The sequence below is a fragment of the Aspergillus bombycis genome (genome assembly GCF_001792695.1).
Source record: "Aspergillus bombycis strain NRRL26010 chromosome Unknown contig00073, whole genome shotgun sequence".
Taxonomy (NCBI): Eukaryota; Fungi; Ascomycota; class Eurotiomycetes; order Eurotiales; family Aspergillaceae; genus Aspergillus; species Aspergillus bombycis.
In genome coordinates this window covers 51,548-78,959 of record NW_019170075.1, presented here as the reverse complement: position 1 = coordinate 78,959, position 27,412 = coordinate 51,548, and the positions used below count along the sequence as shown (strand labels likewise).

At 50.8% G+C, this 27,412-nt stretch overlaps 8 protein-coding genes across 8 annotated transcripts; 7 read left to right on the top strand and 1 right to left on the bottom strand.

The window, feature by feature from the left end:
* Nucleotides 1-1,034: 1,034 nt before the first annotated feature.
* Nucleotides 1,035-1,680, top strand: ABOM_008644 (3-hydroxyanthranilate 3,4-dioxygenase; the record flags this gene model as incomplete). Its single annotated transcript, XM_022535773.1, has 3 exons — nucleotides 1,035-1,179; nucleotides 1,254-1,373; nucleotides 1,424-1,680. The coding sequence occupies 3 exons, from the start codon at nucleotides 1,035-1,037 to the stop codon at nucleotides 1,678-1,680; spliced, it is 522 nt and encodes a 173-aa protein (XP_022386986.1).
* A 436-nt stretch (nucleotides 1,681-2,116) lies between these two features.
* ABOM_008643 (aldehyde dehydrogenase) lies at nucleotides 2,117-3,787 on the top strand (the record flags this gene model as incomplete). Its single annotated transcript, XM_022535772.1, has 4 exons — nucleotides 2,117-2,517; nucleotides 2,582-2,799; nucleotides 2,857-3,149; nucleotides 3,206-3,787. The coding sequence occupies 4 exons, from the start codon at nucleotides 2,117-2,119 to the stop codon at nucleotides 3,785-3,787; spliced, it is 1,494 nt and encodes a 497-aa protein (XP_022386987.1).
* A 215-nt stretch (nucleotides 3,788-4,002) lies between these two features.
* On the bottom strand, nucleotides 4,003-4,999 carry ABOM_008642 (SDR family NAD(P)-dependent oxidoreductase; the record flags this gene model as incomplete). Its single annotated transcript, XM_022535771.1, has 5 exons — nucleotides 4,003-4,199; nucleotides 4,271-4,372; nucleotides 4,432-4,466; nucleotides 4,538-4,660; nucleotides 4,719-4,999. 5 exons carry the CDS (start codon nucleotides 4,997-4,999, stop codon nucleotides 4,003-4,005), a joined length of 738 nt encoding a protein of 245 aa, XP_022386988.1.
* A 2,652-nt stretch (nucleotides 5,000-7,651) lies between these two features.
* On the top strand, nucleotides 7,652-9,389 carry ABOM_008641 (putative amino acid transporter; the record flags this gene model as incomplete). Its single annotated transcript, XM_022535770.1, has 7 exons — nucleotides 7,652-7,818; nucleotides 7,876-7,889; nucleotides 7,954-8,026; nucleotides 8,082-8,413; nucleotides 8,475-9,031; nucleotides 9,099-9,242; nucleotides 9,303-9,389. 7 exons carry the CDS (start codon nucleotides 7,652-7,654, stop codon nucleotides 9,387-9,389), a joined length of 1,374 nt encoding a protein of 457 aa, XP_022387024.1.
* A 519-nt stretch (nucleotides 9,390-9,908) lies between these two features.
* On the top strand, nucleotides 9,909-14,108 carry ABOM_008640 (putative flavin-binding monooxygenase; the record flags this gene model as incomplete). The annotated part of the gene is made up of 10 exons (XM_022535769.1): nucleotides 9,909-10,011; nucleotides 10,062-10,673; nucleotides 10,726-11,039; nucleotides 11,093-11,587; nucleotides 11,970-12,189; nucleotides 12,254-12,376; nucleotides 12,430-12,509; nucleotides 12,559-12,877; nucleotides 12,947-13,585; nucleotides 13,639-14,108. 10 exons carry the CDS (start codon nucleotides 9,909-9,911, stop codon nucleotides 14,106-14,108), a joined length of 3,375 nt encoding a protein of 1,124 aa, XP_022387025.1.
* Nucleotides 14,109-18,244: 4,136 nt separating this feature from the next.
* Nucleotides 18,245-21,020, top strand: ABOM_008639 (sulfatase domain protein; the record flags this gene model as incomplete). Its single annotated transcript, XM_022535768.1, has 2 exons — nucleotides 18,245-18,573; nucleotides 18,641-21,020. The coding sequence occupies 2 exons, from the start codon at nucleotides 18,245-18,247 to the stop codon at nucleotides 21,018-21,020; spliced, it is 2,709 nt and encodes a 902-aa protein (XP_022387008.1).
* Nucleotides 21,021-21,964: 944 nt separating this feature from the next.
* Nucleotides 21,965-24,996, top strand: ABOM_008638 (cellobiose dehydrogenase; the record flags this gene model as incomplete). Its single annotated transcript, XM_022535767.1, has 11 exons — nucleotides 21,965-22,163; nucleotides 22,219-22,397; nucleotides 22,460-23,284; nucleotides 23,335-23,827; nucleotides 23,878-23,999; nucleotides 24,055-24,148; nucleotides 24,195-24,243; nucleotides 24,290-24,381; nucleotides 24,434-24,663; nucleotides 24,712-24,754; nucleotides 24,803-24,996. 11 exons carry the CDS (start codon nucleotides 21,965-21,967, stop codon nucleotides 24,994-24,996), a joined length of 2,520 nt encoding a protein of 839 aa, XP_022387007.1.
* Nucleotides 24,997-25,996: 1,000 nt separating this feature from the next.
* On the top strand, nucleotides 25,997-27,234 carry ABOM_008637 (uncharacterized protein; the record flags this gene model as incomplete). Its single annotated transcript, XM_022535766.1, has 4 exons — nucleotides 25,997-26,167; nucleotides 26,214-26,586; nucleotides 26,631-26,748; nucleotides 26,796-27,234. 4 exons carry the CDS (start codon nucleotides 25,997-25,999, stop codon nucleotides 27,232-27,234), a joined length of 1,101 nt encoding a protein of 366 aa, XP_022387012.1.
* Nucleotides 27,235-27,412: the final 178 nt, after the last annotated feature.

The following is a 27,412-nucleotide window of genomic DNA, read 5'->3' as shown; positions in this document are numbered from 1 at the left end:
ATACTTCGTTTTTTTCTCTCTCTCACTTTCTTTTCTGGTACGGACTATGGAGACATGATTTACGACCAAGAATAGTCAACATATTTTAGGCGTAATGAGCAATATTCAATACCATGAACTTGAAACACTTTGCGTATAAACAACTTCATGGCCCAGATCCTTTCTAGCTGAATCATGCTTGTCTAATTCTACTGAGCTTCAAATTCCAACCATGAGCTAGGGCTGCGTGTATGATATGTACAAGCATCATGCCGTTACATGTACGTAAACGCATATTATCTGCATGTTATGCCACTTACCACTGTCCGATACAAATGTTACCTAAAACTTATGGAAGAGTGAAGGACTTGCCTTCCCTTTGGCAAGACGGCGGCTCCTATTAACTTAAAGCTACCATTGCATATGTCAAGACTTTCCTCGGGCTTTCCTACGTAGATACAGGATTTTGACACAGAGAGCTATGAAAATATGCAAAGAACCCATACTTACACATCAAACATGCCCTAGTAGTCCGCTGTTGCTATAGATAACGTAATAGTCGTGTCGAATCTAATCAACCGCCCGGGTATAGGTCAATGCTCGTAGATTCAAGAGAGCATAGAGTTCAAACTGTTCAGCTATGTGCACGGCTAACACCAAGATATTAGCTTACATGTTTACGATGTACCCTCAGCACTATTGAAGTCAAATACCACTGCTTCAAGCGGACCACCATCCGGCATCCGTATCCGCCGGATCTGCTTCCGCTTTCTCGGGTGATCAGCCCTAACTGTACTTACAGTAAAAGGGCGTCTTTCCAACATGTATCAAGATTACATGAAGGAAGTAAGGTGTGTATGTATGGGGATAATCTTCAGGCGCACCTATGATATCTGAATCCCGGACCTCAAGAGATAGAGCCCTGTAACCCCGCGGTTCGTAACGACTGCCATTGACATTGTCAGGCGCGGTGACCATATAAGTTATGTTATATCTTGAATCTGCCCGGTGGAAATGATAACCTTTCCCACATATTGTTAATGACGTTTACCAAAATGATCCCTCCATTTTCCTTCGCATCGTGGGTAGCGGAGAATGAGGATAAGCTCCATCCGCCGGTCAACAATTACTGTCTCTACTCCGGCGAGGATTTTACTCTGATGGTTGTCGGGGGACCCAATGCTCGAAATGACTACCATGGTATCAGGCCCTTTTGATAAACTTGCTTTGAGACATGCCCTCGAACAATATTAACTGGCCTTTCTCAATGATAGTCAACCAAACCGAAGAATGGTTCTACCAGGTCAAAGGCGACATGATGCTGCGCATCGTCGAGAATCATACAGCTTTTCGCGAGGTATCCATCAAGGAGGGAGAGATGTTCTTACTTCCAGGTGGGTGTGGATCGCCCCATCACCAAACGGCCTTATGTTAAATGTCACAGGGAACACGCCACATAACCCAGTCCGATTCAGGGACACGGTCGGCCTAGTTATGGAACGCAAGCGGCCAGAAGATACCTTAGATCGTCTACGATGGTACTGTAGAAAGGGACAACATGAAGAGCCAACAGTCATACGTGAAGAAGTCTTTCACTGTACTGATCTGGGCACGCAATTGAAGCCATTGATTGAGAGATGGCAGGCGGATGAGGAGATTCGGAGATGTGGGGCTTGTGGAGTGATCGCGGATCCGAAATAGTTCTCTGATTATAAATTATGGAGCGCGCAGCGGTAACTAGTTGATCAACGGAGTACGTAGATGGTTTGTTTGGTCCATGAATTGTTCAAGTGGTGGAGTTGTCAGGGTGATCCCATACAACCCTTTTGGGATAACAAACAGCCCTAAGCAAGTAATCGCCAACTCCATGGTTCTTATAATAGCAGCAACAATACCTCCTTTAGGTGTTCTCCAGGTTTCGGGCTGTCTCTAGCGAGACTGTTTATCTTAGTGGGTTCTTGGCATTATTTACAGCCGGAAGACAGGATCAGACCACACTCACTGGACCGGATAACATCCGATGCATTCTGCCTGCATTCCGTCGTCGTCGGATATGTTCCCAACTCCTGACTTTCCCTCTTTTCCTGGTGTTATATCACCAGTATTAATCTGAAGTCGCCCAAGAGTTACAATGGCCATGTCTCCACAACTATGGGAGCTCGACACCCTCGAAGATGCGGAGGGCCATCTTCAGCGGCTCGATTTCCAGCCGTTCCAGCTGCAAAACCTCGTCAATGGAAACCTCGTCCCTCACCCCCACAATGATTGGATTGATTCCATGAACCCCAAGACCGGCCTCCACTTCGCATGCATTCCCAACAGCACTCCCGAGCAGATCGACCAAGCCGTCAAAGCCGCCGATGCAGCCTTCCCTTCGTGGTCGGCCACACCTCCCTCGCAACGATCACAGTACCTCCAGCGCATTGCTTCGCGAATTGAAGAACAGCGGGAATTGTTTGCGGTCTGGGAAAGCATCGACCAGGGCAAGACCTTGACGCGCGCAAGAGTGGAGATTGATCGCGCGGTGTCTAATTTCCGGTGGGACAATTCCTCGTCGCATTCCATACTCCTGTTTCTTGAATTAACGTGTGCGACGGGGCAGATACTTTGCGACCTATATCCTGCACCAAGAAACACATGCTCGATTAACCGATACGAACGTCTTGACCTATGAGCATCGTTCACCCAAAGGCGTCTTCGCCCTTATTTCACCATGGAACATGCCATTGTATCTTCTTACGTGGAAGATCGCGCCCTGTCTGGCCTTCGGGTGCACCGCCGTGGCAAAGCCGAGCGAGTTGACTAGCGTGACAGCCTACCGTATGTAATAAATACCTTTGACTTCAATGAGACCTGGCAGACCTGATAGACATCCAGTCCTCTCGGCCGTCTTCCAAGACGTCGGACTCCCTCCAGGTGTGATCAACCTGGTCTACGGAGCTGGGAACCCCACCGGCTCAGCTCTGGTTAGAAATCCGCTTGTAAAAGGCATCTCCTTCACCGGAGGTACAGCCACCGGCCGACAAATCCGCCGCGATACTGTCGACGACATCGGGAAGCATCTATCGCTCGAACTAGGCGGCAAGAACCCCACTCTTGTGTTCGACGATGTTGACATGGACAAGGCCGTCGCGACCGCAGCGGCAGCCGCATTTGAGAATCAAGGAGAGGTATGCTCCAGACCAGAGACTCCAAGTCAGGCAAGTCGAGGGCTAACAATCTTCAGATCTGTCTCTGTGGTTCCCGGATCTATGTCCAAAGGAGAGTCTGGTCGGAGTTCGTGTCGCGCTTCGTCTCACATGTCAAAAAGCATTATGAACTGGGTAACACAGTCGGTGCTGTCGTTTCTTTACCACATTATAACAAAATCCGGTCGTATCTCTCTCTAGCTGCGGAAGACCCCGTCAGCGTCTTCCATCTCGGTTCTGTACCACCGGAAAACCCGGAAGGAGGGCTCTGGATAGAGCCGGCTGTCTTGACGGTGTCGGAGTCGAGCCCGTTGTTGACGGACGAGATTTTCGGCCCCGTTGTAACTCTCACTCCGTTTGATACGGAGGAAGAAGCGATTCGGAAGGCTAATGATAGTCAGTATGGACTGGCCAGTATCTTATTGACTAAAGATGGAGCGCGCATGCGACGTGTCGGTGAGAGACTGGAAGCTGGGTTGGTGTGGGTCAACTGTTGGCTGGTTCGGGAACTAGGGACGCCGTTCGGAGGGATGAAGGCTTCCGGCACAGGCAGAGAAGGGGGTGAGTATAGTAGGGAGGTGTTTACCTCTGTGCGCACGTTGCATATTCCGCAGGTATAGACGGTGTAGATATTACTTTTTTGTCGTTTCCCCTTATGCATTGCACAGTTGCCCAACAATGTTTCATACGAGCTTCTGTTCTGTCGAAGAACAATATTAATACGGTCAATTTCCATTTCGATGTATGCATTCACTGTGAGAGTCGACCATGAAACGTACTAAGTAAACCACATTATCCCGATCCAGGCGCCATTGGCCAATGTATAGGACTTCCTCTAGTGGGCTGTGAATCCCCCATCAACTGGCAAGGAAACCCCCGTCACTAAGCTGGCATCGTCACTAGCCAACACCACCGCCATTCGGGCAACATCGTCTGGTTGTCCAAGCCCTCTAAAGGGCTGCATCCGACGTAGCGCCTCCATTGTAGAGGGCGAGCCCTCCTCAACATCGCGTACCATAGCTGTGTAAATAACTATAGGCGGTTGTTAGTACAAGACCGCACGCAATCCCATCCGAGGAAACAACGAAGGAAGAGATACATACCCCCAGGACAAATAGCATTCACATGAATCCGATCAGGGGCATAATCCAGCGCCAGCTGTCGAGTAAAGTTGACGATAGCTCCTTTGGACGCACAATAAGCCGCTACAACCACGTCAGTCAAAGCCTATAAACCGATGCCAAATCCTCAGAAGATAACGTACGAGCACCCAACCCTCCTACCAACCCCCACACAGAACTTATGTTAATAACCCAGCCCCGATCGCCCGAAGAATGAGCTCCTGCTTCAGCATCTGTGCAATCGCATACTTGCAGCCAAGGAAGACCGACTTCGTGTTGACCCGAAGGATCGTGTCCCAGTCATGTTCGTCTGTTTCGTGAACGCGGGTTGGATTCCGGGTGTCTGTGGAGAGCCCGGCGTTGTTGACTAAACTACGCAACTGTTATTTGCATCCCAGTGGTTAGGGTATTAGAGTAGTGTGATACTTACATATCTAGTCGACCGAACTCTGTGACGGCTGTTTGCACCGCTCGTTCCATTTGGTGGGCATCGCTGACGTCTGTTTGGACGTAGATGGCTCGCCCGCCCGCTTTGATAATCGCGTCGTGGGTAGTTATCTCGACTTCATCTGGAACCTGGGATCGCGCGGTTGGCGATAGATCTGTGCAGACTATATGTGCGCCTTCCTGTGCGTACCGAAGGGCAATGGCCCTTCCTATTCCTGAGGAGGAGCCGGTTATGAGGGTTACTTTGTTGAGGAGACGGGCCATGTTTGGTTACAGAGCTGAATAGAGGGGTCAAATTGTCCACTAAGTTAAGTCAGGAGTACCACATATATATATACCCGACGACAACGTAGCATTGGGCTTCCACAATCAAGGAATTTCCTTGATTTCGAAGATATGTGCAATCGCCAAATGCCCCACCATTTAGAAGGCTTCCTTTTGATCCGCATCATGAGGGGTAGTTGGTCCAGACCATGGTATTAATGAATAGGACTATACATATCGGACTGTGTAAGCACTCCAACATGTACCACTAATGCAATTAGGATTTCCCTAAAACAGACCGCCAACTGGCCCTTCACATGGTTAAACACGTATAGTGAATGGGATATGCGATCTCGGCCAAACTTGCAGAGATTTCTAACTTTCGAGACATCCAACCGCATGTTGTGAACATGTGGTACTCTTGAAGGAGACATGGGCAAGCCCCCTTGCTGGAAAACTAAAGGACAGGAGCAACTCTTGTAGCCCTTGAAGTCGGGTAGGTTAGTTATGATGCAGCCTTGGCATCAGAATCCATACTTTCCCAGTCCTTCAGGGAGCAATGCTTTCCTCACGAGGACGGGCGAAACGGACAAAATTCAACATCCCATAGGCACAGACCATACATAAGTCATGTTGAGACATATGACCGCACGTCCAGTCCATGACCACAGGCCAGTCTTGCGGGGACCCCAAATACCCCACACCTACCGAACTTGTTATACGATCAGCGACAAGAATGCAAGGGCGTCAATGTCGGTTAACGCGCACTTCTACGGCGAGACCGAAGCGGTCCATGTCGCTTAGAATTATGACATATATGTGGCAGTATCCCCACCAACCTGCAAAGACGAAACGTGTACCGCCCAACACCGAATAGCCCAGATCTTCGGCAGACAATCAATCAGAAGCCTCTGAAAAATGACGCATATCCACCGCGAAGCCTGTTATGCTTCGACCTGCATATTTGGTCTTCATTTCGCATAGACTCGGAGTGGGTTGTAGGCTTCTCGTTGCTTCTCGGCCAGTTTCGTAAGTCTGGGTTGCGGATATCATACATGTATGTACGGAGTACATACACCGTCATTTGGTGTAAAACTTGCCAAGTTCGTACACACAAAAAAAGCGTAAGTTTACCCATCGCATAAACCGGCAAGAAAATATTTCCCTTGGAAGTTGGAGCAAGTCATCCAGGCACCGCGGAGGGCATTTGGGGTAGTGCTACGGAATTGGGGTCGAGGAAACCAGCCCGAGAAAATCGAGAAACTTGCCCGATCCGGCAGTCGCCTCTCACGGCCTCGGCTTCGGATGTACGCGGTGTACTAAGTGTGTCTGTCTCAACTACCCCTTGAGTGTCGGTTTCCACACCGAGTGGCAATTCCATTATTCTATCGCTTTCCTTCTCGCTCACTGCCAGTTTGGCCGTGGCCAATAAGGCCTCTACTCAGGATGCGGGGTGATGTTGGCCTAGCACACACATTCACGAGACATTTTAACCGATCTGCTCAGACCTGAAAGCTCACACGGAAAATTAGGGTTTCGACCAAGAAATAGATTTTTCTTGGGATCGACACTAAATTAAGCCTCTGACACGGTTGCATCCAGAAGGTAAAAAATTAGACAATATTAATCCTCCGCTTGCTGCCGGTCTGACTAATGCAGGTCAACATAAAAATCAGGCCATCAACGAGAGGAAGTTTTTTTTTTTTCCTCTTCTTCCAGCGTCTTGGCATAGATAAGCGGGGGAGAGGAAATCGATTATAACATAGCAAATGGTAATTGCATCGCCACCTGGGGGAGATATGGGGGAGACTCTGGAGACATGCAATGAGAGCAGTTCAATTATAGAAAGGCAGACACTACTTTATTCCATGAAGAGCGAAGATCCTCAGGCAGGAACGGATTTCAACCGAAACCCTTGGGTAATGGAAAGGGTCCCGAGCCAATCAGAGAACCAAGTGGGTGCAAAGCTTTTCCAAGTGGGTCCAAACTGTTACTTAATTTGTTTCGATAACGATTCCCATTGGTTGGGGCGGGGCTTCCCGCCCACGGCCGCATGCAAAGTGTGGATTCTTCGAGCTTGAAATCTGCGCCTATGAGATCCTCACATTCGGGAAAGTCTCGGGAAACTGTATACACCGCGACCAAATGCGTCGCCTGCAGCCCCCAAACGCGATGTCAGCAAAGTTTGCTGCTGCGGGTATATCTCTGCGGATAGCACGTTGCAGGAGTGCATGCAGCAGGGCGCATCGTGTGATCTCACAGTTCCCCAGGTTCCTTGTTTGTTAGTCGAGAACTGGTCCTCGGACAGACCGTCACGGCATTGGCCACCGTTAACTCCAGACTGACTTCTGCTTCCAAAGGGGATCGCGTGGAGAGAACGGGATCTCAACGCCGTGACCCACCAGGGCTTGTGAGAATTTTCTCCCACCGCGGACTTTCTCAACATCCTTTGCGCTTATCTCCCAGCCCCGGTCCTCGGCGGAAGAGAGGATAGTCTTATAGCGTCTACCACGGCCTCTGGACTTCTTCTATCTCATTACTCTTGACCATCTCTGCGCTCGACAGGAGAGGGTAACTTGACTGTCTTATATACTTGACTGTCTAATACTCTCCACCCCTCGACGCTTCTCGCCCCGCAATAGTCGCATCAAGATGTTGATGGAAGGCGTCCCTCCACCGCCCGACCCAATCGAGAACAAGCATGGCGACCCCATGTACGCCGATGATGATTTGAAGGCGGAACTGCAGAACATCCCCGTCGATGACCCATTTGGTAATGAGGCAACAGCGGAGGTCAAGTACAAGACGTTGAAGTGGTGGTAAGTTCTGGATCCCTCGTGTCCACTGCACAACGGTGACTTAGACTAACGTCTCAGGCAATGTGGAATGTGTATGTTTAGCCGTCGCACGAGACCCATCCAATCGACAACATAGCTAACAATCCATGATACTAGTCATGATTGCCGAATCGGTCTCCCTTGGAGTCTTGTCCCTTCCTGCTACCCTTGACACGCTGGGTTTTGTTCCGTGGGTCCTCCCAGAATATTGCGTCTACAACCTTGTTCTTACAATTCGTCGATAGGGCGCTCATCCTGATTGTCGGTCTTGGTATCCTCGCCCTCTACACTGGATATGTTATTGGCCAATTCCGCGAGCGACACCCACACATTCACAACCTGGCTGATGCCGGTGAAATCCTCATGGGCCGGTTTGGCCGTGAACTGTTCGGTTTGGGCCAGATCCTGTTCTCGATCTTTATCATGGGCAGTCACATTGTCACCTTCACCATCATGATGAACACGATCACCGAACATGGCACCTGTTCCATCGTCTTCAGTATTGTGGGCATGGTGATCTGCTTGGTCCTCTCTCTGCCCCGTACGATCAAGAACATGACATACATCTCCGTCGCCTGTATGTCTTCCTGTACAACCAGACCAAAATCCCAGAGCAATCAACTGACCAACTCCTGCAGCCTTCATTAGTATCTTCTCCGCCGTCATGATCACCATGATCGGCGTTGGCGTTCAATACAAGGGCGGCACCAACATCTACGCCACCCAGCAGACAAACATCTACCACGGCTTCACTGCCGTGACCAACATTGTCTTCGCGTACTGCGCGCACGTCGCCTTCTTCGGTCTGATCGCCGAGATGGAAGAACCCAAGGACTTCACCAAGGCTCTGTGCCTGCTGCAAGGCTTCGAGATCGTCCTCTACGTCGTTGCCGCCACCGTCATCTACTACTACGTCGGCACCGGCGTCGCCTCGCCCGCGCTCGGATCCGCCGGTCCCGTGCTCAAGAAGGTCGCGTACGGTGTCGCCATCCCCACCATCATCGGTGCCGGTGTCGTCAACGGCCACGTCGGCCTCAAGTACATCTACGTTCGCATCTTCCGGAAGTCCGGCCGCATGGCCAAGCGCGACTTCGTCTCCGTTGGTTCCTGGGTTGGTATTGGTGTGACCTGCTGGGTTATCGCTTGGATTATCGGCGAGGGTATTCCCAGCTTCACCAATATTGTCAGCTTGGTTGTATGTAGCCCCACCCTTACGTCGGAACGGGGAAAGAAGGCTTTTTGCTAACTGACATGCCCAACAGAGTTCCTTGTTCGCCAGTTGGTTCACCTACGGTCTCAGCGGCGTGTACTGGTTGCATATGAACTGGGGTTACTGGTTCTCGTCCCCGCGCAAGATTGCACTGACTATCCTCAATTTCCTTATTGTTGGTATCGGTGGTACTATTGTATGTGACCCATTCTCTACCCCGGAGTCATATGAGTTGTACTAATTGTTCGTCTCACAGTGCGGACTCGGACTGTACGCCTCTGGCAAGGCCATCCACGACGACAGCTCCCGGGCCAGCTTCACCTGCGCCAATAATGCGGACTAGACTTTTTGCTTTACTTACGGTATTAATTGATCATATATATCTGGTTCTTTTTGCTTAGGGTTGGGTTTCTGTTTCAGCGTCTGACGATTTGCTACATGTTGCTTGGATGATCTACGATTGAGACCATGCTGATTCTATTTGTCATGTATATACTATAGACTTGCATTGAGCGTGTTGTTCTAGATGTCTGTTTGTATTTTGGGTGTTCCTGTATAGTGGTTTAGAGATATATATATGTTGATCTTCCTCTGTTTTGGAAAATAATTTGTGCTGCGTAGTACTAGTCGGGTTACAGTAGGCTTTGGTACAGACCCATACTGTTAATTTATTCCGAACTGGCGAGACTCCTGCGCTAGTGATCATTCACTCGTCATGGCAATGATCATCGTGGCATTACTATCCTGCTTGCAAACCGCTGATAAGTCGCTGAGCTGATATATCACATGGGCCGCTGCATAAATGGTACGTCCTCGTTGTCTTTGCCAGACCGACAGAGTAGATTCAACCGTTGTGCCGATAATGGATCCGGTGTCCTCCCCCTTTCCTTCGATTGATATTCCCGATGTTGATCTTTGGAGTTTTCTCTTCGAACGGACTGATCAATCATATCCGCCTGATAAAGGTATGTGTCAGCCTTGGGATAATCTTCGCGCTGCATTGTTGACTCCCCAGTTCTGTTCACCGCTGTCGACACTGAGAGGTGTCTCACGTATACACAAGTCCGCCAACGGTCGCTGAACTTCGCCCACTCCTTGCGTCGAAAATGGGATTGGCAGAAAGGCGATGTCCTGGTCGTCTTCACCACTAACTCGATTGATGTGCCGCCCGTCGTTTGGGGTACCCTTGCCATCGGCGGCGTGGTCTGTCCGGTGAACCCTAACTACCGTACGGAGGGGCTGTTACATCCCTTACGGGATACCAAGGCCAAGGCTCTCATCACACAGCGAGCTCAGGCTCCGGTGGCTTTTGAGGCCGCCGAACGTGCCGGTATCCCCCACGATCGCGTGGTAGTGCTGGATGAAGTAGCAGAAGATGAATTCGATGATGGGCGAGTGAAGGGGCCACATTCGGCCCCGATTCGCCGTCCAGGGGAAGATTTGGCTTTCTTGGTCTACTCATCCGGCACGACGGGTCTCCCCAAGGCTGTGATGCTTTCGCATCGCAACATGGTCGCGAACTTGCTACAGACTGCGTCGGTAGACAACGGCGTGTTGGCATGGAATGGAGGCTTGTACGGCGAGGGCGATCGCACCCTGGCTCTGTTGCCTTTCTTTCATATATATGGTATGTATCATCCGTTCACGTCGATGCCAAACAGACCTAACCCCGTGGATAGGCCTCACATATCTACTCAATCATACCGTCTACCTTGGTCTGTCAACGTTTATCATGCCCAGGTTTCACTTCGACACATTCTGCACCACCATTCAGAAACATCGAATCACCTACGCATACATAGTTCCTCCGATTATCCTGAAGCTGGTGTCCAACCCTCGTATCACTGAGTATGACCTCAGCTCGCTGCGGATGATGCTCTCCGCTGCTGCACCGCTCGCGGTGGAGCTAATCCAAGGTTTGCATCAGAAGCTCAAGCTTAGCGTGCGTCAGGCGTATGGCATGAGCGAATGCGCTCCGTGTACGCACATGCAGGTAGGTGCTGGGTGCCAGACAATAACTTTGGCGGCGGCTAACGACTGTTCTAGACTTGGAACGAAGCATACACCCATCCGGGTTCCGTTGGCCGCCTTCTCCCAAATATGACAGCCAAATATGCCCCAGTTGAGGGGGATACGGGACGATCCAAAGAGCTCTGGGTCAAAGGGCCGAATGTCTTCCTCGGATATCTGAATAACCCAACGACTAACGGTGAATCCTTCTCTGAGGATGGATATTATAAGACTGGTGATGTGGGATACGAGGATGAGAATGGCCATTTCTACATCACCGACCGAGTAAAGGAGTTGATCAAGTATAACGGGTTTCAGGTGGCACCGGCAGAACTCGAGGCGATCGCTTTAGGCCACCCTGCCATCGCAGATGTGGCTGTAACGGGGGTCAAGGATGGCCAGTCGGGGACAGAACTACCCCGGGCATATGTGGTTGTGGCGCTGGGATACGAGGGTACCCAGAGCATGGCAGATGCTATATATCAGTATGTGAGCGATCGGGTGATTAACTACAAGCGCTTGCGTGGGGGAGTGCGTTTTGTGTCGGTCATTCCGCGGAACCCATCCGGGAAAATTTTGCGACGAGAACTGAAGAAGTTGGACCGAGGGGCCTTGTAGCTTCCATACTTCATGGCCGACTGGTGGATTGTATAGCTGCATTGGAGACAGCATTGTGTCCGGAGAAAAGTTCCAGCGAAGCATCATAATTCACCATTCATATAGTTGTGAAAGCAGAATAAAGGAGCATTAAAGAAGTGGACGATCATTGGATCCAAACACCTGACCCCCGCACGCACGAGGTCGGCACTAAGCCGTATTTGGCAGTCCAAGGCTCCGATCCCTTCTGCCAGGGAGAACCTGAGGCCAATGCGATTGGTCTTCAGCCCTTCTTGGGGGTGTGCTTCACTACTAGTACCTCACTCTTATTCCCGATTCTTACCTCGGTTCCCCGACTCTGCTGCATATCCCTGACGCTGTCAAAAATGGACCCCCTCAGCTCATGCGAGGCAAACGTCCCCCGTACGATTTCTCACCCAAATCTGCCAAAATGACTGGTTTTCAAGCAGGTCGTCCGGTCGGAAACCAGGACTACACGTCCTCTACCGTAGTTATTATAGGGGCAGGCATATCCGGTACCACACCTGACTATATTCCCCCGCGTGGTGGCTACAGGACAACTGGTTAACGGACTCATAGGCCTCTGTATGGCTATTGATATTATCAAGCGAAGCCAATGTCGTAACCTTGTCATTCTGGAGAAAGGCAGCCAGGTCGGAGGTACTTGGAGTGATAACAGATACCCCGGATGCGCCTGTGACGGTACGTGCTTCAAGATCCATGTCATTGGTTGGCTTGTACTCAACTATCATCAGTCTGGAGCACATTGTACAGCTTCTCTTTTGAGCAAAAAACCGATTGGACAAGAGAGCATCCGGGACAGGAAGAGATTCGGGTACGTCTACGCGGATCGACGGTTTCCGAGTCCCAACTAACACGCCCAGGACTATTTGATCCGCGTTGCGGAGAAATATGGTCTCTATAAATACATCCGTTTCAACACGGCAGTGCAGGAAGCTCGCTGGGATGACAAAGAACTCAAGTGGAAGGTCAGCGTGACCACGTCGGGAGCCAAAGAGCCCCAATTCCACGAGTCATACGACATCACCACCGACTTCCTGGTATCTGCAGTCGGTCAGCTCAATGTGCCTAGTTGGCCCTCTATTACCGGTCTCAATGACTTCACCGGAAAATTGATGCATTCTGCCCGGTGGGACTGGACGTATGATTTCGCCGGAAAACGCGTCGCGATCATCGGAAATGGTAGGTAGTGGCTTTTTTTTTTTCATTCCTCAAGCCTCACTATCATGATCGTGATATTGACTGGTCTAGGCGCCACTTGCGCCCAAATCGTCCCCGAGCTGGCTAAATCGGTTTCGCAAGTCACGGTGTACCAGCGAACCCCCAACTGGGTCATCCCTCGGTATGATACGAGTGTCTCGGCTATCCAAAGATTCTTGCTCTCCTACGTGCCGCCTATCCGCTGGTGCAAACGCGCCCTCATGATGCAAGCTCGCGAGTTCACCCATGATGCTATCGCCAAGGCCGACTCAGTCATGTCAGGGTATATACGCAAAATATCCATCGGTACCATGAAGAGCCAGCTGTGTGATAAGCCAGAGCTATGGGACAAACTGACCCCAGATTACTCGCCCGGCTGCAAGCGTCTCATTCCATCGGACGACTACTTCCCCGCATTGAATAAGAAAAACGTGCATCTTGAGACGCGACCGATCCAGCGCATTACCGAGTCCGGAATCGAAACGACTGATGGCGGCCTCCAAGAGTATGATCTCATTGTCGCGGCGACGGGATTCCGCTCGGTCGAGTTTATGCATCCCATCCAGGTGTACGGGCGAAATGGACGTCCGGTATCAGATGTGTGGAAGGATGGGGCCGCAGCCTACTATGGTGTCACGGTCGAGGACCTCCCCAACTTTGGTATGCTGTACGGACCGAACACGAATCTGGGTGAGTAGAACATGGCTCTTCTCTTATGGGAACCTTGGACTCATCGCGTACAGGTCACAACTCGATCATTCTGATGATTGAGGCACAGTCGCGTTACTTGAGCACGCTGATCGGTGAGGTTGTGCGCGCCAAGGCTCGCAGCGACTCGCTGGTCTTGCAACCCCGGTCGGATGTAGTGGCTGCATTCAATGATCGCCTCCAGGAGGAGTTGGAGAGAAGTTCCTTCGCCGATCCGCAGTGCCATAGCTGGTATAAACTGGAAAATGGTCGGATCACTAACAACTGGCCGGGTCGGGTGGTCCGGTATCAGAAGGACTTGTCACAGGTGCGATGGGAGGATTACCTCGCTGATGGGACAGGCAAGTCCTTGGTGGAGCGCAAGAAAACCACTCATATCGGTCGGGTCCAGGAGGAATTGCCTGTTCGCTCCTCGACGTTGGTGCTGGGCGCTTTGGGAGTAGCCCTGGCAGTGGGCGGGTACTACATGAATGGACCGAAGGCGTTGCTGCAGCGGCGCCGTTAACTGTTCTCTCTCTATCTATCATCTACGGCACTCAGGCTGTTCAGTGCATATTCGCCAGTGGTCCGCCGTTGTCCATCGCAGTTAGTGAAAGTAAATAGGACGTTAATTTCATGTTAATTCTTCACCGATTTCACATTGCATTAGCTGTCTCACATTGATTGATTCATGTCCACAAACTCCTGCAGGGGTTTTGGCATGGGATATTGTTATGCAGCGAAGTCATTTGAATTTGTAAGGCACCAGTCACTGCTCTTCAGGCGAAAACGAAACTCGTGTAACTTTTCCCCGGTATGGGGCTTGCGTAAGGGAAAACGCATCAGATTTCAACCATGAGCATGTTCCCGCGTTATCCCGGTCCAGGCGTTGATCAGATAACTTTAACCTGATGAGATGTAGTTATTTGGATACTGTGCTATTGCCATTTCGACTCCGGATAAGTTCCCTTGGTGTCCGTCATGAGATATATATATTTCCGGAGATGGGATATCGTCGTTGATCTCCACTATATCTTCCTTTCTCGAACACGTTCCAAACCAATTGTAGCCTGGACACTTCACTTACATGTCAGCTGTTAGATTCGCACGTGGAGTATACAATTCATGTTATATACAAATGCACTACTCCGTACCTTTAACCATATCCCACTTCAACACTTCCAACTGATGAAATGTCTCATACCATGATTACCTAATACAGTCTTCAACCGAATCAGGCTAGACTACTACACTAACCAGCCTAGGCAATGGACAACGTGTCCCGAGGGCGGGACAAGACTTAAGTCCATTCCAAATATAACTTGGTCCAAAAGCCACATTTCATTCATTTCTATGCATGCCGGTATTAGAATAATTCCTACGAGGAGTATGAGTAACCCCACAGTAAACAGAACTGATACAAAGAGAAGAAAGAGATAGTTGTCCCCAACTCGACTCAAAAGGAAACGAAATCAAGAAAGTAAAGGTAAAAAAAAAAGAAAAAAAAAAAAAAAAAAAGAGAACCAAGGCCGATCGATCCTGTCGCCATCACTCGGCAGAAAGGGTTGATCTGATACCAATTAGAGTGGCTGGTTTCTCCGTCCGTTTGCCCCTTTTGTCGGATGGTCGCCGAAGACAGAAGGTTTGGAGGGGCATCGAGGTGGAGAAGGGGGATTTTATTTCAATATTTGTCTTTCAATAATTTGGTGTATCTGATTATAGTTTACTTTAGGTATGTACTGTGTCGTACGGTCGGAGATATGTTGGGGGGTTGCTTGCTTATTGTTGCATTGCATTGCATGTCGGGTAGGGGTGGATTGAATTTATTGAAGTACGGAGTTGTCCGTGCATCTTAGTCGTTGATAGAGAGTATCAATGCTACTCTGACAAAGGTCAAAAGTAAACCTTGAGATACGAACTCATGAAGTAAGTAGTCTCGTGATGCCATGTGGCGCCCAATGGCACGAGGAACTCCCGGAGCTTAGCTTCGAGGATGTTCAATTGAAGCTGTACTATTCCCATCTTCGACTCCCATGGGTATGTAACATTGCAGTGGGGGTGAACACTGTCAGACTCGTTTCAATGACATTGTCGCTTTGAGCACTGCCTCTCTGACGTCTCAAAATAGTGATCATGACAGCTCTTTTTGTTCTCCAGATGTTTGTTTCCAACTGCCAACCGTTCCATGCCAAGACGGGGGCCAAACAGAGCTTTGAGCGCCAGGAAGGATGGAGTCGGCCGACGAAAGCGAATGGCCCATTCGCTTCCTCTTCCGTCTGAGACAAGTCCGACGACTTGGCACTTGGCAGTGGCTCGCTAGTATTATTTCCGTACGGGTCACTTACATACGATACTATCACTCATGCTGATACGGACAATACCGTAGTAGATGACACTATTAGGACTAATTTAGTCGTGGGATCCATCTTACCCCCCCTTTTGATATATCACTAATTTACCTATCTGTGAGTGAGAGAGAGCACTTGAGGTACGGAGTTTCTCAAAAATGGAACAAATCCAGAGACATAAAAATGGGGACAGTGCATCATAAAGAGATCAAGGAACACAAAGAGAGGGAGAAGGGTTGGGGAGGGATAGCATTGTACCCGCCACACAACCAGATCGACGGGTTAGATCCCAGGGCTGCCCGACTGGGCTGAATCCCACGATTGATTGTGCCGAGGAACTGTTGCCTGTTTTCTGGGCACTGCAGGGTGTCATCTCGAACCATTCAGGATGTCCCTCCATATCTGTGCCCCATATCTTATAAGGCAATGAGAGGCTCGCAAGATCTCCTCCAATATGGAGAAGTCAGACGCTAACGCACGGTCAGGCCGTCCGGTTCTGCTGTCAGACCAGTCAAAGTGCCGTGTATCACGACGGCTTTGTTAGTTTGGACCCTGGTCAAGATGATGTATGTCCGACCATGTTCAGTGTATGTTTACCATGAGCGGAACCGACGGAACAGAGCTCTCGTGATGTCACTGGGTTGAAACGGTGGAGAGAGGTGGTCTGAGACCCTGCCTGAATGAGTGTCGATATTAAGATGGAGTCGATCCAAAAAACTTAAAAGACAACAAAAATACGCTGTATGAGGCCAAAAGACATGTTTGAACTATGGATTCGTGAACCAAATCTGTCCACACTCTAGCGAGGCAGACTATCTTTGATTACCGACATACGGGATATCAAGTTGAGTCGATAAATATAGTATCTTCTCCGGGAGATTAACGGTCAACCATCCTCCACAGACCAGAAGTGAGACATCCTTTCGGTGCTGTGAAGCGGATATTTGGATTATATTCATCGATACAGTAGTAGGCACTATTATGTATGTAGTACTGCGTAGGTAGACATTACGACATTGACTTTACCAGCCCGGAGAAGGAAAAAAAGGAATACCAATGGAAGGAAATGGAAGCCCTGGTGGCACTAAGTCCCAAACAGTCAACTCCGGGGAACGCCGCCTGCAGATGGGCGCGGATGGCGGAACCAGTGATTGGTGGCTGTGGGTACTCGGGTCCGACCCCAAAAGGCAAGTGATCACTTGCTCAAAGGGAAACTTGACCGTGTGTCACATTGCCTCTTCCATCTTAGCGGCATACCTGAAATAAATTACATCCATTCCTTGAAAGGGGCCATGTAACCTTGACATTTTCCATGTCAGAATTTTTCCTGATGGGACACTCACCGTGTTCGTGGATTGACTACTTATAATGATAATAGTTAACCATGTTATCGTTCCATCCGTTGCGGAGGGCCGGGAACGCTGTCTGTCAAACGTTGGACGGATGAATTCCAAACCTTTACACTGGATTCCTTCTCCTGTTTCACAACAGACGGCAAGAAAATGCACCGCCAGGGTCTTCAGCCTTGGCATCCGCGTTGATTGGACACCCTTCCCCAGCCCTGTAGGCCGGGGGGCTAAAACGACCAGTATTCGCCAATGAAATGACCGAAGAAAGGTGGGTCCAGGGGATCAAAAAGGGTCTAGTTAGGAAAGGGGTCTGGTGGGCCAGTGAGAAGAGGCAGTTTCACAAAAAGACAAGAGGAACAACACAGCAAAGGATGAAAAATATGAAAAAAAGTCAGAAACAAAAAAAAAAAAAAAATTCATACAAACTCTTTTTAGTTTATTGTAAAAAACTGAAGTGAAAGAGAAAAGAAAGGTTAAGGCAGACAGGGCTGTGAGGCTCTATTGTTAGTGAAGGAGCCCCGTAACAAGTCTCGGTGTATTTTTGGGAAATTCCGTTCTGGTACGGGTCATGACCATGCGGTGGTGGTGATGTTTCTTGTCTCCTCATTACATATGCTGACTTTCTCTCCTTCTGTCTCTCTCACGACGATCCATGATTTCTCTCTTTTCTTTCCCTTCCCTTCTTCTGGTTGCTGACTACTAACGGATCGACCGACTTCTTTCTTTTGGATCCCTTCTTTTTTTTACACTATCTTTCGACTTTCTATCTATTCTTATTCGATTTTGACGTTTTTCCCTTTTCCTCTCCCTCCACCCCTCCAGGAAATTATAACGACGCCAGCGTTTCCGATGGGCATCTCTTCATAGCTCCTTTTTACGGTGGTCGAAGATTGGATTGCGCTTCCATATTCAACGAAACCTTTTCCTTGCCATGTGGTGATCGCTTGGACCGCTAGATTAACGTCATGAAGCTCGCCAACACTCTGCACGCCCTCCGCCATCGGTGGGTTCCCGTCTTCCAAAAGGTGCGCTCCTCACCCGGGGAGGCCTTCGATCTCTTTTGGGAATTTGCTCGCCGATATTTCTTCTCCCTCGCGTTCATCTCGCTGTTTGGCGCCAAATTTCTCCATCTCTTCGCCCACCTGCACTCTCTCCCGCCGAGCAAGTTTCTCCTCTGGGGCGTTACATTCTTCTTTCAAGATGTCATGATCCTGCTACTGTTCCGGACCCTCGCTCAGAGGGTACCGTGGCGGTCCTTGGCCATCTTGGGTGCGATTATCGTCATTCCGTTCAGGTGCGTGTGTCCGCATGGGTTGCTATGGCCGAACTGACCCGTAACTAACGTTCTTCGTTTCTAATAGTTTGATGATGTCCGGAATGATGGCCTCCAATACCTCGTTCTACGTCGTGACCGGTGCCGAAATCCACTGGCGACAGGCCACATCCTTCCATGCCGACGCCGCCGCCATGCGGACCCTCCTGACGGGATTGGCCGGCTTTCTGATTGTGGAAGGTATCCTGCTGACGGTAAATTGGTTTGTGGCAGGGTTCATTCATCGGGTGACGGGTGGAATTTTGCACGTGTTGGCCTGGCCCATCCGTGTGCTGGTGGAGCGCCTGAGGCCCTGTTTCCATCGTGTCTACGGCAGTGTCCGGCGGCAACCCCTTCCGGACCCAGAGATTTACGAGCAGATTGCGGTCGATGATTACCTGGACGATAAGAGTGATGATGGAGAATCGGATCACTTGTTGCACACCGGGACCGAGAGCACGACCCCGACGGAGCGCAGGCGGACGGATACCCCCATGCGTCGTTTTGTCGTGTTGGGTCTGTTCGGCTTGTTCCTGCTCCTCCGCTTCCTTCGTCCCTGGGCGCCGGCGTACATGTATCTCTCGGGTACTTTACCGTTGACACCGTTCTTTGAGGGTGGACATCGCAAGTCTCCAGTCGACACGACGGCCTTGCCGGGTGATTATGCCTGGCTGGAAGAGCGATCATCCTTGCACCCTGCCCCGGGTTGGGACTGGATGCCGCAGAAGGGTCTCCCCGGATTCTCTGATTGGGATAAAACCGACCGTTTCGCCCTGCACTACACGCCGAGCATGGACCCATTGCACATTTCCAATCGAGAAAACCCAATCCTCGATGCCATCCGTCCTGTGCTGGAGGACGGCAGTGTCAAGATCAAACATGTCATTATGTTGAAACTGGAGAGCACTCGAGGCGATGTCTTCCCCTTGAAGAAGGACTCATTTATGTGGAATCGCATTGCGGAATCCCACAAGGATAAGCAGATACCGCCCGAGATCCAAGAGCGTCTCTCCAATTTGACTCGCACCGCCGAGTGGCTGACCGGGTTTGATGCCGGGTTTGAACACACCGATTCTCTCCACGCTGATCGGAAAGCGTACGGTGGTATTAGCGCGCGGAACGCTCACACGACCGGTACCTACACGCTGAAGAGTTTGGTGGGTACACTGTGCGGCGTGACGCCACTGGTAACCGACTTCAACCGCGAATACAAACACCATATCTATCAGCCGTGTCTGCCTCACGTGTTCAATGCGCTGAGCCAGCAACACGATATCACCAACCAGACTGACGATTTTACCGCGTGGCCATGGCACTCTGTATGGATGCAGTCGGTGACGGAAACCTATGACAACCAGGATAAACTAACGCCAGCCCTGGGCTACCACGAAAAGGTCACTAAGGAGACGCTGGAAGACCCCAGCTCGAAGCACTACCCGGTCAAGTCAGAGGAAATTAACTACTATGGTTACGCGGATACCGAACTACGGGATTACATTCGCGATGCGATCGATGATGCTGAGGCCAGCCACACCCGCCTCTTCCTCACCCACCTGACCGGCACCACGCATCATCCATGGGGCATGCCACATGATGAGTATGAGGAATTCTTGGGATCGTCGTGGACTGGACACAACAATGACGTTAACCGCTACCTGAATACGATCGGCTTTGGCGATAATTGGATTGCCGAGATTATCAGCATTCTGGAGGAGAAGGGCGTCGCAGATGAGACGTTGATTGTCATGGCCGGTGACCATGGTCTGTCGCTGCCGAACGACGGCGGTGTTACGCCTTATGACAACCCGCATGTCGGCAGTTTCCACGTTCCCATTGTGCTGGCGCACCCGAAATTGCCTCCGGTTGAGGTTTCCACCCCGGTGAACAGTAATCAGATTGTGCCGACTATTTTGGATTTGCTGATTGAGTCGCGATCGTTGAGCGAAGGTAGCGGCCGCGCGGCGCGCGACATCTTATCGATGTACGAAGGGCAGTCCATGCTCCGCCCATTGATTCCGGAAGAGGACGGAAAACAGAACTGGCAGTTCACCGTCATGAACACTGGCGGTACTTGGCTCGCGGTTCGCTCGGCGGCGCGACCAGCGTTTCGCCTGGTCATCCCATTGGTCGACGATCTGGAGTGGCGATTCACCGATCTGGAGAAGGATCCGATCGAACTCAAACCCATCAAGCACTTCAGTCTTATGGATATGGCCAATGAACTTGATCAGAAGTACGGACAGGACGTCGTGGACTGGCTTCGCGATGCTGCACATGTCACCGAGTGGTGGGTCCTTGATAATTGGCACCGCTATCGGTACATTCCCCAGATCAAGATCTCGAAAGATGGCAAGGTTACCAAGGGCAAGGACTCAGACGACAAGGCTTCCGATGAGAAGGATTCTGATGACTCGGACTCCAAGCGGTGAGCGAGGCTTTTGTCAGAGTGGGATTAGAAAGTCCACCCACGAACTTCCCTATCATTTATTATATGACTAGATGGGCCTCCGGGCGCATCACCACCCCGCCATATCCCGCGCGGAAAGGCAAGCACACATGATTGCTGGGGGACTCACGCTCCCTTTGGACCCATGGGCCTTGGCGGTTAATTTTCTCCGGACCGACAGGACTGTTCTCTAGAGGAGAGAGTCCCTGTACACTATCTACCGGGTTTTGTGTATAGACTACGATATTCTTTGTCGATAATAATCAATTGATACGCATGATGATGGCTCCCAGGATGTATACGTATTTTATAGATTGGGCTGTGCTACCCGCCCCTAGCTCCTCCGTAGGTGTCGTGGGAATATTCCGAGACTCGTCGGCATTTCTGTTCTTCATCGCCCTTCTGACGATGGATTCTGCAGGCCAAGATTTTCCGGACCGGAGGGGGGTGCAATCTATCTGCCACGGCCCCCATGACTGCCGGCGCTTATCTATGGCTGATATAGTCGCCGATCCTTCTGAAGCTATACCCTTTCATTAATAATGTCTGCAGTTTAATTGCTCCAGCAGCACACCCTATGTGATGTCTCATCCTTTTTGTTTCATGCCAAGTCCGTGTCGGTCGCGAAACGGCGTCTGGTCGCCGTCTCCTGGCGTCAGCTATGATAACCCTATTTATCCGCAACACCAGTGCGGTGCTTCTCATGTGATGGCAATAGGCAATTAATATCGGATCACGGCTGAATGTTCTCGATTCTACCATCTCAGCAGGCATTCATGCGGCGTGCACCCTTTTGGTGGAGAGCATTCCACAGGTCCGATAGGTGCATCCCTTGCGTTGTCCAGTCACTATGGAAGAACGCCATCAAGCCAAGACGCGCTACAGTATCAGCTACGATACTACTGAGCCCGGCAATGTCCCTGCAATATGGATCCTCGGGCCGGGTGTCGAGCCATCTGTATCGGGGCATTCTTCCTGGTGTCGTCCGTGGGCACGATCGTATATCTAGGACTCGACCCCGCTGGTGTAAAGTGCTGTCGTTCGTCTTCGGAGCCTACCCCTTGGGCAATTCTCATCATGAAGCTCGTTAACCGTTTGCTCGCTTCATTCCTTTCAGCGAGCACTGGTGAGTAGTGGACTACCGACCCAATACTGTTTCGCTGCGTCTGACCCTTTGGTAGTGTTGCAGTCATGTTGGGCCCAGTCCGGCACACCGGTTGCCTACACGGATTCTGAGACCGGCATCACGTTTGACACGTGGACGGTACCTGCTGGTACAGGTACGGGTGGTCTCGTCTTCGGTGTAGCCCTGCCGGGATCGGCGTTGACCACCGATGCGACGGAGTTCATCGGTTATCTGGTGAGGATATCTAGCTCCCCATGACCGCTTCGAGGTGGCGCTAAACGTACTGATGTTCCAAGCAATGCGCGTCCCAAAATGCCTCGTCCGCTGGCTGGTGTGGTGTTTCCTTGGGTGGTGGCATGAACAACAACCTCCTGTTCTTGGCCTATCCGTACGAGGACACTGTCTTGACCTCCCTGCGATTCGGCTCGGGGTACAGCATGCCCGGCGTCTATACCGGCGACGCCAATGTCACCCAGATTTCCTCGAGCATCAATGCTACTCATTTTACGTTGCTGTTCCGTTGTGAGAATTGCCTGACCTGGGACCAAGATGGTCAAACCGGGAACGCGACCACAAGCAAAGGTCGGTTAGTCCTGGGATGGGCGCAGGCGACGGAAAGTCCGTCGAACCCGTCCTGTCCGGATAATATCAGCCTGGTGCAACACGACAACCAGGGTATTATCTCGGCCACTCTGGATGAGAATGCAGCCAGTGAGTCCTACGAGGACTGGGTCAAGTTGGCTAACAAGACTGTTCCCGGGGAGTGTTCTGGTGAAGGTGGTGGAGGCAACGAGCCGACTCCTGTCCCTGTACCTGATGGTGTTACCTACGACTATATCGTCGTCGGTGGAGGTGCAGGAGGTATCCCTGTCGCCGATCGGCTCAGTGAGGCTGGACACAGCGTTCTCCTGATAGAGAAGGGTCCTCCCTCCTCTGGCCGCTGGGGTGGCACCATGAAGCCCGGCTGGTTGGATGATACCAATCTGACGCGGTTTGATGTTCCTGGGCTCTGCAACCAGATCTGGGTCGATTCCAACGGTATCGCCTGTAGTGATACCGACCAGATGGCGGGTTGTGTGCTGGGTGGAGGCACCGCCGTCAACGCGGGATTGTGGTGGAGGGTAAGTCGTGGTCAGATGCCCCGTGTGAATCCATCGCTGATAATCTCCAGCCAAACCCCGTTGACTGGGATTACAACTTTCCCGAGGGATGGCAGTCGTCCGACATGCAGGCTGCCGCGGACCGCGTGTTCTCGCGAATCCCCGGAACCACAACCCCCTCCACCGATGGAAAGCTTTATCTCCAGCAAGGGGCCGAAATACTGGAGAACGGCCTGCAGTCCGCAGGATGGTCTTCTGTTACCCTCAACGACGTCCCGGCCCAGAAAACCAAGACCTTTGGTCACGCACCGTTCATGTTCTCTGGAGGTGAGCGCGGAGGGCCCATGGGGACGTATCTGGTATCGGCAAGCGAGAGGGATAATTTTGCCCGCTGGTCAAACACGACCGTTAAGAGAGTGGTTCGTGAGGGCGGACGTATCACCGGAGTCGAGGTCGAGGCAACCCTCGATGGTGGTTATGCAGGTACCGTCAATGTGACTGCTAATACGGGTCGTGTCATTCTGTCTGCGGGAACTTTCGGAACGCCCAAGGTTCTTATGCGAAGTACGTTATGTTGGTGATCTTGCTAAGGAGTAAATGCTAATGGTGTATAGGTGGTATCGGGCCGAACGATCAGCTGTCCATCGTGAAGAACTCCAATGATGGGGAGACGATGATCGCCGAATCGGAGTGGATCGAACTTCCGGTCGGTGAGAACTTGGTCGATCATGTCAATGTGAGTGTCAAGTGTATCGGGGGAGGTTGCTACCATACTAACATGATGCAAACAGACTGATGTTGTGGTGACCCACCCTGATGTTGTTAACTATGACTTCAAAGCGGCATATAAGACCCCTATCCAGAGCGATGCGACGAGCTATCTAAGTATGTAATCGTGCTCGGACGAATCGCCCGGCGCTAACAATCATAGACGATCGCACCGGGATTTTCGCCCAGGCTGCGCCCAACATTGGTCCAATGTGAGCCGCCCGCCTATCAAAACCGTCATGATACTAACGTGTGTAGAATTTTCGACGAGGTCACCGGCTCTGATGGCATCAAACGACAGATACAGTGGACTGCTCGGGTGGAAGGCGGCCATGATACGCCTGACGGACGTACGTTGACTCTTATGTGAAAGATTAATGCAGGATATTAATGGTGCGGTAGACGCGATGACCATCAGCCAATACCTTGGCCGCGGCTCAACCTCGCGCGGCCGCATGACCATCACCGCGGGACTGGACACGGTGGTCTCGACGTTGCCATTCCTACGCGACGAGAGCGATGTCAACGCCGTGATCCAGGGAATCCAGAACCTGAAGAGGGCCCTGAACGGAACGGGACTTACCTGGAACTATCCGGCTCAGAATACTACCATCGCTGAGTTTGTCAAGACTGTGAGTGGTGGATCCTAGAAGGGTGTTCAACGTAACTGACATAGATAGATGCCAATCACTGCTGGAACGCGCCGGGCTAACCACTGGATGGGTGAGTTGCGCACCTACCTCATTAAAATACTGTCGCTGATTGTGTTAGGAACCTGTAAAATTGGTACAGATGATGGCCGCACCGGAGGCAGCGCTGTTGTTGATCTCAACACCAAGGTCTATGGAACTGATAACCTGTTCGTTGTGGATGCCAGTATCTTCCCGGGCATGATCACGGCCAATCCTTCGGCTTACATTGTCACGGTCGCCGAGCATGCAGCTGAAAAGATTCTGGCGCTGTGATGGGTGCACAGTCATTGCGCTGAGTTCTATAAATTGTTATCTTGTTTGTTCATTTAGTTGCTACATATTTAGAAATAAGACTCTGTATTCAGTCCATTATACCTCCAGTATCTTTTATAGGCCCGGCGCAACTGCTCCTCAAATCGGTAGGTCTCCTTTGGTCTTGCTAAGTTATCTACGTATCCATCACAGCGATCATGTTCTGTTCTGGCAGTACGCCATATGCGCTGTAAACCTAACATAATCACACGTTCTATCTCTATCTGCTGAAGGCAAACTGTCGGATACTCAGAGAATATTGAAACCCTGAATTCTGTAGAGAGAACAATCTGGGTGGATATTAATTGACATGCCGCCGGGTAGCTGCAGATGGAGAGTCAGATCCGATCCTTGTCGATTAATCTGACAGGCCATGCTATGACTTTCGATCTGTTTGAATACGACCACGGCAGGGGATCATTCCAAGACAAAAGATTCTCAGCAGGGAGATTGATTGCTGTGTACGAGGTTTCCTTTTTCTTTATTCGAACAAGCCGCTTTCTACGCGACGTGAAATTAGTGTAACGGTGCTGGAACCTGGAGTGGCACATTCGTCCATTATATGCGACAGCTGAAAGGAACAAGATTCCCTGCCTGTACAACTGCACTAGAATCGAGACGCCTTTTACCGCCACTTTGTAGGTCCAATCCTACTGTTCATTCTATATCCCTCCCGTGCCCTAAGGCACGTGGACCAATCTCACTCAGCCATTCTCTGTTGCGGTCGCTTGGCGAGAGAAGTTGGATTCTGGTCTAGACCTAGTAAATGGAACAAAGGCTTTTCAGACTCATTTTGCTGAGCTACCAATACTTAATACGCGAGAGAGGTAGCACAGTACACAGTCGGCAATTGGACTTTTATAAGTCAACGCAGTGGCAAGCCCCTGTCAGCGCTAGGCATGGAGCTCCCTGCACGGCGTCAGTCTCTATTGCAATTCCAAATATCTGGTCTCAACCGGCGATGGGCGAGACGGCATCCCCAAGTAGTGGCGAGAGTCGGCAATGGGTGATCAAGGTCGCTTCGTGGCCACTGTTCGGCGTGTGTACCGTCCTAGTCGGACTGCGGATCTGGATTCGTGTCCGTATCATTCGACCTCTAGGCTGGGACGATGGGTTTATTGTGCTGGCTATGGTAGGACTGCCAATGATTATGAATGGGCTGCCTCTGACAGTGGTAGGCCAGCGCGACTGCCGAAAGCATTCTGACGACCCTCAGTGTGCATTATGGCACCGGACGACATACCGTGGATCTCACTGATACACAGCGCATCCTGTCCGCCAAGTTTAACTGGATGTCGCAGGGATTCCATGTCTTTTCGACGAACTGGGGTAAAATATCTGTTGCGCTGTTTCTGCTACGGATTATGCGGAAGGTCAAGCATCACCAAATCGCCATCTATGGGAGCATCAGTCTCCTCACCATCATCAATATGGTATCTATATACACCATGTACGGCCAGTGTACACCCGCCCGGAGACTTTGGGATTATACTGTTGAAGGGTCGTGCTGGCCGCCGACAGTGCAGAAGAACTATGCTTTCTTCCAAGGATGTATGTACTGGCTTTCCTGATTTGCCATGTTACTGATCATATAGCGGCCTCCGCGTTCTCGGACTTCTTGCTCGCCATCTATCCGCTAAGGACCATTGCCGGGCTGCAGATGGCCCGTAAAATCAAGATTGGGTTGAGTTGCGTGCTTTCGCTGGGAATCATGTAAGTATCCATGTCTATGTCAGACGCACCACAATCTGACCAAGTAGCGCCATGGCTGCTGCGATCGTCAAGACCATCAACCTCGCCTCTCTGACCGAACGAGCCGATTTTCCGTGGGACACGGTGGAACTTGCCATATGGACAGCCATCGAACAATACCTAATTATTCTCGCCGCATGCATCCCTACCATGACCCCCTTATTCAACATTTTGATACACAAATGCTCTTCTAAAAGAAACACTACTCACGCCAGAACTCACCCCGGTAGCCAGTATGGGCGCGGCCACGCATATGGACAGTTTGGTGGTCGTAGTCTGGATTACGCCCTCGGTACATACGGGGATGCTTGGGCTACCGCGCGGAGAGACAAGGGTGATGGTGATAGCGTGGACCCTATCATGGACGAGGAGGCGGGCCGTGGGATAATGAAGACGACAGAGATCCATATCCAGTCTGACGTGGATGCCACTCAGCCGGGATCGTAGGTACGAGCCTCTGTGCGTCGCTTGGCTTCAGAATTTTCTAGTAACTAATCTCGTAGGATTTTTCATTGGCTCATGTATTTGTCATGTTCGGAGGATTGGGTTACCTTATGTTACTGGGTTGCTAACTGGAAATTGTGTCCTTGATTCTGATTTGTTTATTTAGAATGAGACTGTGCTT